Source organism: Gambusia affinis, linkage group LG05 (assembly GCF_019740435.1).
Source record: "Gambusia affinis linkage group LG05, SWU_Gaff_1.0, whole genome shotgun sequence".
In the NCBI taxonomy this organism is placed as follows: Eukaryota; Metazoa; Chordata; class Actinopteri; order Cyprinodontiformes; family Poeciliidae; genus Gambusia; species Gambusia affinis.
In genome coordinates, this window is record NC_057872.1 from 8,581,041 (window position 1) to 8,592,655 (window position 11,615).

At 39.0% G+C, this 11,615-nt stretch overlaps 2 protein-coding genes across 3 annotated transcripts; one reads left to right on the forward strand and one right to left on the reverse strand.

The window, feature by feature from the left end:
• Window positions 1-275: 275 nt before the first annotated feature.
• LOC122831528 (hemicentin-1-like) lies at window positions 276-7,141 on the reverse strand. The gene is made up of 8 exons (XM_044117795.1): window positions 7,132-7,141; window positions 6,280-6,319; window positions 3,005-3,352; window positions 2,686-2,907; window positions 1,783-2,070; window positions 1,565-1,658; window positions 1,422-1,458; window positions 276-1,325 (listed from the first exon to the last, which is right to left on the reverse strand). The coding sequence occupies exons 2-8, from the start codon at window positions 6,314-6,316 to the stop codon at window positions 1,287-1,289; spliced, it is 1,065 nt and encodes a 354-aa protein (XP_043973730.1). The 5' UTR covers window positions 6,317-6,319; window positions 7,132-7,141; the 3' UTR covers window positions 276-1,286.
• An 894-nt stretch (window positions 7,142-8,035) lies between these two features.
• On the forward strand, window positions 8,036-11,371 carry LOC122831540. 2 transcript variants are annotated; one of them, XM_044117817.1, is made up of 6 exons: window positions 8,036-8,138; window positions 8,669-8,792; window positions 9,663-9,889; window positions 9,990-10,137; window positions 10,232-10,354; window positions 10,470-11,371. In XM_044117817.1, the coding sequence occupies exons 2-6, from the start codon at window positions 8,717-8,719 to the stop codon at window positions 10,514-10,516; spliced, it is 621 nt and encodes a 206-aa protein (XP_043973752.1). In that variant the 5' UTR covers window positions 8,036-8,138; window positions 8,669-8,716; the 3' UTR covers window positions 10,517-11,371. The 2 variants fall into 2 exon arrangements, with proteins under 2 accessions (XP_043973752.1, XP_043973753.1); XM_044117818.1 differs by having other exon boundaries at window positions 8,052-8,138; window positions 8,690-8,792.
• Window positions 11,372-11,615: the final 244 nt, after the last annotated feature.

The following is an 11,615-nucleotide window of genomic DNA, read 5'->3' on the forward strand; positions in this document are numbered from 1 at the left end:
AGCGCAGTGCTCTGGATCTGTTCAAAAGATATTTAGGAAAAGCTAAATATTTCATAAACAGACCTAAATTGAAATGATATATTTAAATTGTTATAAATTGATGTCGGGTTGGACCAGTCGTACATTTATCTGGTTTAGCTATTTTTAACTGCCATCTCCTTGGAAACTGAATAATTCCTGTGTTTTACAATATGGATGCTAATCTTTTTTTTTTTTTGGTCAGTGGATGTATATAGCTTATAAGAAAACAAACATTTGTTGTATTCATTTCTTTAATAAAATGAGTTTTAATATTCCCAGTGATCTAATACATGGGTATTGTGAAGGAAGTGTTGCAAAAAACAGATGTGAATACAGGAAGTCCTCCAGACCACGAATGACATGACTTGTATAAGAAAGCTATTTTCAATTTTCTGAAGAGGCTCTTACTGAAAACTTGATGTTTCGTGTTTAGTGTAATAATGATGACAGAAAACAGAAAAGCAGGGCGAGGATGAAAACCTGCGTCCCACCCAATCAGCTACAGGATGCAGTTGGAGATTTTAGTCTCAGTTTATTTTTACAAGAGGCCTTTTCAACCAAGACTGATTATGTAAGGTGCTCTCTTTTTTGTGTGTGAAGGAAGTTATATTATTATTATTTTTTTTTCCGTTTCTCTCTTTTCCAGGCAGTAAATTCTCATTTTAATCTTTGAGATCCAGTCGCACATTATGGAAAGTACAACTTGTCAAATAAATTTAAAATAAAAATTAAAGGTGTGAAAGTTATGTGCGTTAAAAAAACCACACATTTGTGAAGCTATAAAATGTCAGTTATCATTAAAAACAAACTATAATAAAAGATAAACCTTATCGGGTCTAATCGAGACCACTGGACAAATTTCCTAAATATTTCTATAGGAGAACACATAATAGTTGGCAAAGTGACAGAACATTTTTATGCTTGCTGGGATATGCAGACATTAATTCAAACACAAGGGGGCAGTGTAGCGTATCTTAAAACTGAACAATGACTGCAGCAGAAACCAATGTTTGAATTAACGTACAAATAACCAACTTACATAAAAAACATCAGTATTGTTTGAAATAACAAATATCCATTCTACGTTCAAAGTCCATTCAATGTTGCACAGAAAACATAAAATGACACTGCAGGTCGTCCATGCAGCTTAGATAAGTATCAGGAAGCATTTTCTGTCCACGTGTTGAGACTTGGCAGCCAAAGTTACTTTGATTCCTTCCCTTTGTTTCCTTGCTCATGCCAGGGATTTTAGAGCAGTTGTTCTTTCATCCAAAAATCACATTTTCATAGTCATTGCTGGTATTCTGAGGAATAAAGAAGACTAGATTAGGCGTCGCATGACTGGTTCTAGTATCATTTCCTGTTTTATTTTTTCTTCAAAAACCTGTCCCTCTTCTCACCTCTTCGTTCTTTGCATCAGAATGAGACCGACGCTTCCTTTAACAAGAAAACAAGACGCTTCTGTGAACAGAGTTTATTTCCTGGTGTCCCAATTCAGCAAAGCAACCAGAGCCAAGTCAGAATGATGTTCTGCGTTACCTACCAGACCCAGATGAGAATCGGTGGCAGCACAAGCAGAATAATCGCTTTGATTCCAATTCCAAGGACAATTAAAGGATGAACTGGGGGAAAAAAACCCGAATAAACTAGTAGAAATATGTTTTTAAACAAACCCCCAGTATCTTGAAGCTCTGAAGCTCAAATTAACATGAATGAATTAAAGCTTTAAGAAAGCGAGTCCTGGTCCTCCAGGGTTCCTACCCGTTTCTTCCACCGCCAGCAGCAGCTCAGCTGAACGGCTCTGGCCCGCGCGGTTCTGGGCCTGGCAGATGTACGTCCCAGTGTGGGTCAACTCAGCGGGGGAAATGCTCAGCACCTGCCCTGAGCCCACCTGCAGCTCGGTGCTGGAGTTGGAGACGTCACTGCTGTACCACCAGGTGTAAGTAATTGCAGCAGGGCTGGCAGAACCTCTGCAGGTCAAAGTCACGCTGCTGCCGACCAGCAGAGGGTCAGAGCGGATCACCTCAACGGACACGTTCAGCGGAGGATCTGGAGAAAAAAACACAACCGTGGTTCCAGTAAAAATAGGTTGACAGTACATACACAATGTCATGCAGAAGTAGTCATGCTATTTGAATTTTTCTTTTACATTTCATCACATTTCAAGGCTCATTTTCTTTTATTTGTTTCTGTGACAGACGTGCACAAAGCAGCACATGGCTGAAGAGGAAGGGCAATGAAAAAAACTTTCACCCCATTTGCAGATATTTTAAAGCCTCCATTAGGTTTTATTCCAGGATTGTCCAGTATTTGTTTCACCCATTTTTCTATTAACTCTTACCAGCTTCCAAAATATCCCCACAGCACGCTGCTGCCACTACCATGCTGCAGCATGACTAAGGTGTGTTTGGGGTTATGTACAGTATAAACATCTTTTTAATATTCTTCCAGATTTGTTGGTGGACAACAAATAATTGGCCCACCTGAGATTAGATGTTTAAAGCTTTAGATATTTTTCAATAATTAGTTTTTAAACATTGCCACATCTTTCTCATTGACCTGTCTGCTGTGTCTCTTGGTCTTCTTGATGGACTTTGTTCATTGTTCATTCTCCAACAAACCAAACAACAAATCATCTTGACTTAGCATCATTATAATACTTACACCAAACATCCAGAGCCACAGGATTTGATTGCGAGGATTTTAGCCCCTCAAAAGCACATGAATAGTTTCCGGTATCTGTAGTCCGAGCCTGAAACGTTGATTCTGCCACCGGATGTTCGTCTCTGAACCAGATTATTTTGGCGATTTGGCACTCTGTCTGACAGTCCAGGGTCACGGTGTCTCCGAGTCTCGCTCTGTCGGGGCGTACGCTGGCTTTCAGCCCTGGAGATCAAGCAAAGACAAGACTTACACCACACACACAAAAATTAAAAAAAATTAAACCTGAAAACAGAAACTTGAGAACGTAAATCTGTTTTACCTGTGACAGAGAGAAACACTGACGTCTTACTGCGCCGTCCAAACTTATCTGTGTCAAACCAGAAGTAGTAATATCCAGTGTCGTTCTCCTGCAGGTCACGTAAAACCAGGCTGCAGTTGTGTGCATGATCGCCTTGATACTCAAATCGTCCATTATATGACGGAAGGTCTGAAAGCCTGAAGCGTTCCCAGACGCCATTTTGATTCATTCCTCTGTACCATGCCGTCTCTCTGACGGATTCCTCTTCTGGGTAGCTGTACGAACACCTGAACTCCACCGAAGACCCCCTCAAAGCACAAATGTTTGGGTTCTCAAAGGTCACCGACCAGGCAGCACTCACTTTCTCTGCTAATAAAAACAAAATAAAACTTGCGATGACCGTTTTTAAATCATTTATCAGGTCATGGGGAAAAGAAACTTAATTGACTTGTTAAAAATAATACGCCCCATGATTCAGCAGAACAGCTTTCAATAGCAATAATTTATAAAGTCATAGTTTTTTGCTTCATTGGACTCTTCCATGAACAGTAAATACAGTTAGCAGCATATGTTGCTACTTTCCCTCTTAAACTCTAGAAATGCATTGCAGGACCCCCACAAAAAAACAAAAAACTAATAAAAAACAAAAAGTAAAACACACTTCCAGCTTTATGAGCCAAGCTTTGTGCATGAAGTTAATTTCACTTGCTTGTTCCCCTCTGAGCCAAAAATCATTTAAATAAACATAATGCTAATTTAACCCTTTCGTGAACTATGATCTTTTGTGTCAGGATGTTTTTTGCCAATTTTATTTTTATTTTCTTAAGGTACAAAAAAGGTAGAAAAATAATTTTGTAAAAAAAAAAGTTGTTTTTTTTAGTTGTTTTTTTTTAGGTGATCAATTGTAATGTCCAAATACATCAGTAGTATTGTTCTTTAGGGGTTATCTAATGTCATAATTTCTTATTTTTTTTGCCTGCAAGAGTCGTCTACAGTAGGAGGAGGCGGGACAGGGTGGGGTGGCATGCCTTTTTGTCTGTCGGCCATATTGGGTTTAACAGAAATAATTTTTTACTTTTGCAGCTGATGGCCAGTAGTTGATAGTGTGTTTTATGATGCGTTAGTGTCCACTTCAGTGGTCTGTGTGCATTTATAGCATAAAAATCCACAAGACGCAGAAGAAAATGGCTTTTAGATAGCTGTCCACTGCAGTGACCACTGTGGATGAAAGGGTTAACATGAAATTATCACTTTACACAGGAAGAGCATTTAAAAAAAAAAAGTAATGTCATCAACATTCATTTTGCAGTGGCAGATATGTGTGATGATGCATTTGTAGATATGAGAAAAACAACATTTTTCTAAGTATATCCAAGCGTAAAGTGAAACTTTGACAGAAACAACGAAACTGAAGAGCTCCCATCACCATGGAAACGCTGCACAGTTGCAATAAAGGGTAACAGTTCATGTTGAGGCTTGTCAAGAAAATCCGAGATCATCCCACTTCCCCATGCTGGAGATTTTAGTTTAACAGTAAAAATAAATAAAGTTTTCTTTAAAATGAATCACTCAAGTGAAATCTAGACCCAACATTAGACTTAAATGTCAATAAAATCAATTTGGTTGTGTGTGTTGTTTTGTCTCCTGCAAACTTTGCTTTAACTCTACTTTTTTCTATCTAATCATAAGAAACCATAGTCAAGACAGAGAGAGTCATGAAACAGGAAAAACAGGTTTCCTGGAAGAAGAGGAAGGAAGTTTCCAGCCTGCAAATTTATAAAAGTAGTTCAGACTATTACTTAGCATGAAAGTTTTAAAGAAAGAAATCTAAACATTGTGAGTAATTGGATAAGATCCAAAGTAAAATACTTATATTAATATTGGTTTGCTTGTAATAATACTTACACTTACACTTACATTAGTGGGTACTCTTACAAGTGAAACAAGTAACTGTAACTTTGATATTAAATAATAAGAATCATGGATTATTCTTGGTTTCTTTATTACAAATGTTTACAGAAAACATTTGTAATAACTCACATTAAGATTATAATAAGAGTAACTGATAAATTATGGTTATCATAACATTATAAATGAATGATAAATCAGAGAAGTAAAAGAAATTATAAATGTGATTTTTACTCTGAACTTGAAATGGTGTGGAAGATGTAGCTGCAATTAAAGATCACTGATGTGTTGGAGGTGGATGGTAGGTGAAAGGTTAAGAGAAAAAGGGGAACTAACAGGAGAGCAGAGATGGTCAACGACTTATTTAGAAACAGGTTGTTGAGCAACCTGAGACATTAGTACAGACATCAGGACACAATCTCTCTAAGACAGTGATGGATATGAGATCATCTGGCCAAGCAGTCAGCCAATGAAATAAGCACAGCAACAGTGCTAGCTAATGCAAATGAACCAAAAGGGTGGATGAACCCTATAAAAGGTGGGTGCAAAAGAGGAAACTTTGGTTGGATCCTCCAGGCAGCTTCGAGTCCAGATCGAGATGGACAAAGAACTCTGCAGCTGAAGAGGTGCCGGAGCCACAGAGCCGAAGACTGTCCTGTTCATGGGGACCAACCCGTCTGCCCCAAAACATGTGCCTTAAAGTTCCTTTGATGGTTGTAAAATAGCTATGATGTTCGATTCTGGAGAGGAAGAGGTGGAAAATGTTTATTGGTTCCTGATAGCCCAAATTTAAAACATCATCCTTGGGACTCGCCCGAGTCACTAAAACCTACCTGGTTCAGTAACAAGAGCAAATTGTAATAAAAGAGAACGAGCGACCGTTAACAGGTGTGCTCTGTGAAACTAGTTGGCTGCAGGCTGCTCAGTCTGGCTAATTCACAGGGGGAAGAAGGTTGGGACACCTGGATGGAGGTCGTCAGAAACCAGGCGAATCGTTTCTCGATGCCAGCTTAAACAGAGTCAGTTCTGGACAGGGTAAATGTCAGCAGATTTAGGAAACTCAATTAACCCGTTAGATGGAGAGCTGGTACCACATCTCCCCTCTCAGAAGAGGAAGTAGAGAGTGAGTGAGTAGAGAGAGAAGGGGGGGGAGATGTGGCACAATAACAGGCTCAAACAGAAAACGCAGCTCCTCTTCGGTTTGTGTTTCTTGGCGTTGGTGCTTGATTTATAGACTGCATTTAACATATTTAACCTGGCATTAAAGTTTTGAACAAATTCTTGGTCAAAGCTCAGAAATGATCAAACACTAAGATGAGCCTTAAGAGGTTTGCTGCTCTTGCAAATGTAAAAGACTTTGTATTTAGAATAACGATATATTTACTTACCCTGCTGCAGCAGAAGAAGTATCAGCACTTGAATCATGTTCTACAAGAATAAGGAACTGAGTTGAGAGTTCATTTCTCAAAGCAAACTGTAGCGATCGATGCCCAACCCACGGCTGCACACCACTTCTAGAAAACCCCCAGACTTGAAGAAGTTTTAGGTGGAAGTTTGTCACAAACATGATCAGTAAGAATTATGTAAATCAGCCAGGATAGGAAGGGAGGGGTTTGTTTGTCCCTGATCACATGATGAGTTTGAACCAGAATCTGATACTTAAGATGAAACTGGAGAATAAAGAATGGAGATCAGTGAATGTCCTCAGAGATTGCTGAAGAGCTGATAGAGATAAAATGGGGGCTGCTGATGTTTTTAGGCTGGTGGAGTTTCTTAAGTCTCTGGTTAAAAAAAACAACAAAGAAAAACAAAAAACAACAGGGTAAAGTTGAGTTTTGTTTCATTCTTCAGTTCCTAAAGCACATTTCCTTCTTTATTTTTTCTCTTGTGGTGTTTGGGATATAATAATCTCTGTCAACGACATAGCAGGATCTTGAATGCAGGAGGTCACAGTTTCATCATGGATGACTGCAGCCAAAACCAGCTTTCATCTTTCACTACTGAATCACAGTATTTTTAGAGCTTTCGTTTTTCTACTTCAACCGTTTCAAAGTGGCTGCCAATATGCCACTTTCCCCCATTCTGTGACATTACAACTTCCACCTTCAGGATGTCGAATTGGGATTTTAAAACAGTTTGACCCCCGTCTCTCAGTTTTCCCAGCCACCCATGAACTCATCGCTTACACTCTCCATGATCCCCAGACTGATCACACCTGATCTGAGGTGTGTAAAGCTCACCTGTTTTCTCCTGCCCTCTGCTGGACTCATCGGCAGCCCCGTCTTAGCGTTCCAGAAATTGACTGAGTTCTCTGGACTTTGACTGGTCCATTCTAGCAAGTGAATACTCTCTGATCTAAGTGGTTTATTTATTTTACTTTATTTTTTGCAGCTACTACAAATGTGTCCTCCAGTGTTTCCATTCATGACAACCATCTGCTCCTTAGCGTGAAGCTTGTTTCTCATCTACTCACATGAAAAGATGCTTCCACCTGAGCCGTGGCTCTCTGCAGCTCCTCTCTGGAGGAGCTGGCAGTCGAGCATGTCTTGATACGTTTGCAGTTGTGGCATCCACTGTTTTGATGTGTTGAAGAAAATATTACGTAACCTAACCCTGCTTTGACCTCTCTGCTGCCGTCCTTGAGCTTCATTAATCCCAGTGAAACTCCCAATAAAGCACATCGAAGTATAAGTCAGAAAAAGCACAAGGGTTGCGAAAACCTTTAAAAGTCGATTGGGCCACACATGTTGACAGCTTGGTTTCATCAGCGGGCCTCTTTGCTTGGCATTCAGACAAATGTTAATTGTCAAGTGAATTCATCTTCCCTTCAGGCTGCAGCAGGACGATGAACCTGCTGAACAAGTACGCTGGAGGTGTTTAGATGTAGCTCTGTTGATGTCAGAAGCAAGTAAAAGTGAAATCTTTTCTTGGAAAACACACATGTAGCACTAACATAAAGGTTTTCCATGGGTTTTTTTTTTTTATATTTTCATTCTCAAGAGAACAAAAGGTTTAGTGATGTGCTTTTCGAGCGACGCAGAAAGGAAACGGAGAGCAGAGGAAACTTAAACATTTTTGACTGTTTAAGCTGCTCGACCTGTTTGCTGTTCTCAGAAATCGGCCCGGCTCGTCAGGAACTCTTCCACATTCCTTCAGGAGCCTCGGTCGTCTGACATTCCTGTCTTCCTGGGGACAATTAAAGAGACCAAGGAAGTTTAGGCGCAGAAGGTGTCGGTGCATTTGTGAGGTGAGTTTGAGCAAGAAAGAAAGAGATTATTTTTATATCTGTAAATAGGGAAGCTAGGGAGGAATTTTCTATGTGTTGTGTAAACAGATTTCTCCTTCTTTATCTGGTATTTAACTAGAATTTATCTGTGTGTAAATGTAGAAATAAGGAAGCCAGGCTAAAGTTTTACTTTGATTAAGCCTTCAACAAAAGCATTTATGTAACATTATGAGTGCCTGAACGTGTTTTTAAATATGATTCTACCAGCAGTACCTTTGGGGTTTTTAATGATAGAAAATGAGTTTATGTAATTCATGTTGATTAATGAATTTACAGTATCAGTTCAGCATTTTGTAATTGACTGAAGTAAAACTCAGTTCATTTAAGTTTAATGCCAGGGAGGGTTTGAGTTGACAGAGGCGTCTAAAAACACATACATGTCGTCACAATGTCTAGCTGCAACATTTTGGCAAGCAAATGTGAAAATCATTGCCGTATTGGTTATTTGACCTTCATGAGAAGAGCTGTGTACATTTTTCTAACTCTCCCAGAGGTTTTCTGTATGGAATAAGTGAAACTAGCTGAGTCAAGCAGAAGAAATGGCAGAGAAGAGAAAAGCTTCTCAGATCTGCTGGCTGCTCCTGGTGGCGCTTCAAATCACTGCACCTTCTGCAGGTAAATAACAACACGGACGTCACAGAAGCATTAGCAGCTGCCTGAACTGAATGCTTTGCATTGTGTGTGTTGAATCTGAGGCAAAAGTGTTATCACCGCAGCAGATGTAAAGAGGTGACCTGACTTTTTTCAGTCTAAAGACTCGCGGTGTCAATCATTCACAGAGATCCTTCATTATTGAAAATAAAGTTAGCAATATGTTAGATTTAGTGAATAAAGAGCCAACTAGACTGTAAATCAGAGATTATTATTATTATGACAACATATTTTACACAATGAAGCCAAAAATTATTCTTATGCCTTAAATTATTATTATTATTATTATTATTATTATTATTATTATTATTATTATTATTATTATTATTATTATTATTATTATTATTATGTTACCAACATGTTTCATAGGACTGGAACTAAATGTTATATTTTTAATTCAGCTAGTCAGAGTCCCAGCATAAATATGAAGACCTCAAAAAACCTGAAGCTCTTCAACTCCTTTTGAAAACAGGCAAAATAAATAAAAATAAATAAATTGTTTGGTCAATACAGGTTTTTATTGTCAAATTGACAATCCCCCCCCCCCACACACACACACACTAACTGTTAAGATGGATATCAATCTTCTAAATGTCATTCTTTAAAATAAAATGTAAATTATTTTGCTTTTTCCAACCCAATCCTCATTTTGCTTTTCATTTTTCTCTCGTTTCTCCTTAAAAACAAACTTCTAGTTTAAACAAAAATTCAATTCAAAAGCAAATCTGCAGTTATATTTCAGCTGTATCAGCATGTCTTTAAAGAAATAGAAAAAAAAACCCTTTCACCTTATTTTGATGTGCGTATTTTGTTTTTAATCTTCACCTGCCTCAGCACAAGACGCCACGACCTCCTCGGCTGACTCTACCGACACCTCAGCTCCGAAAAACATCTCTGGCTATTGGACTCTTCCGATTGACGTCAAAGTGGCCGTGGGCGAGCCTGCAGAGTTCAGGTGTGGAGTGCCTGAAGCCTCCAAAAGCTTCACGTTCACCTTTTACAGCAGCCGTGGAAACTACACCCTCACCTGCCCCAACGGCAAGGTGGAGGACGAACCCCAGGTGAGACGGTCACGACGTTGAAGCTGTTAGTTTACCTCATACAGTCATGTTAATCTCCTCAAATTCGAGCTTTCTCTTCTGCGTCTGTGTGTCGCCTCAGGCTCTGTACGGGCATTGTGAAGTGAAGGGTGGTGAACTGGTGGCGATTTGGACCCTCAAAGGAACCTCCTACTCTGACAACGACACGCTGGTCGTTTGTCATCGGTCAAACGGTCCAGAAGACTGTTCTGCTGTCCTGCATGTCTATGGTGAAATCAGGAAACATTGTGTAAATTACACGTTGCATATGCGATGTGATCGGTCGAAATCGTTCTGCTTAAATTTCTTCACACCTGCCTGCAGATAACGGGGCCAGCTATGCTGTCCTCATTGGATGTGTGATCGGAGGATTCTTTGGGGTCCTTGTGGTTTTCGGCCTCATTTTTCTCCTGATGCCAAAATCCATGACGATTCAGAACTGCCTCGGTAAGCAGTGACTTAATGTTTATGTAGAAAATGTAGACACACAACAACCGAAAAAAAAAGAGCAAGCTGACAAAATCTTACGAACTGATGCAATATGCAAAATTGTTGTTTTTAGATGAAGATGACACCAACGATGACCTGGACTCGATCGTAAAAGAGTGAACCAAGAGAAAGAGTTGAAACAAAGCTCCATTCGTCAGCCAGTTTTTAATTCTAATTCCAGTTGAACCATGTTTTACAGATGATACTGGCTTTTCTCTGCCTGCTGCACATCTTCCTTCTACATTCAGTCATTGGATGGTGGCCATCATTGCCTAAATATTTAACAATTATAATGATATATAATACTGCTGAGCGTTGAGTCACTTACATGCAGTACCAGAACCATTCCACTTGAGGGCAGCACTTTTATGAACACAGTCTCGCATCAACAGAACGTAAACCACAAAATGCACAAGAAACACACGCTGCTTTTCTGCACTAATATTGGGATGTGAATAGTGATTAGTATATTTTTAATTTGGTTTATGTGCACAGCATCAACTAAGTCACGAGTATCTGAACTAATTTGCCTCCCCCCGCCCCCACTTTTCAGTATGAGTTTGGAGTTTATTTTAAAATAGTTCATAAGCGAACACATCCGTTTGATATGATCAAGTCGGCAGGCGTGTAGAAATGTACAAACTAAAGTGATCTGTTGCATTTATGGTCAACGCCTATTTACTGTCAAGCCTTATCTCAGTGTCTTTGTTTAGGACACATTAGCAAGACAGAGGATACTTGTACAATTCTTCAAACTAAGCTGGCCTCTCCACCACCTCAGTCACCGATGACTAACTCAGATCTGCATTTTTTACTGTTTTGTTACTTATTTAACTTTCATTTTAAATCTATAATTTTAGATTTTATCCAGTGATTAAATTATCTTCTCATTGTTACTGTTGCTCCTGTCAACTCGCTCTTTTGTGCTTTAGGTGGCTTCTGTAACAAAAATAAAAGTGTTTACTGTCAATAATACCACTCAGCTTTTTGTCAAACCTTAAATTGTTGGGTAATGCAGCAAACTGTGAAATCTGAAATATCACAAATTAATGTTGTTAAAGACAGCGCTAAAAAACAACAACTAAAAAACAAACTAATAGCTCATCAGTAACAAAGTGAATGATGTTTAATATGTGAAATCTGAACTCTGCTGCTGTAATATTTAATAATTACATAAAAAGGCACACTGAAAACTCTGTTAATGAATGTAGCAGATTGT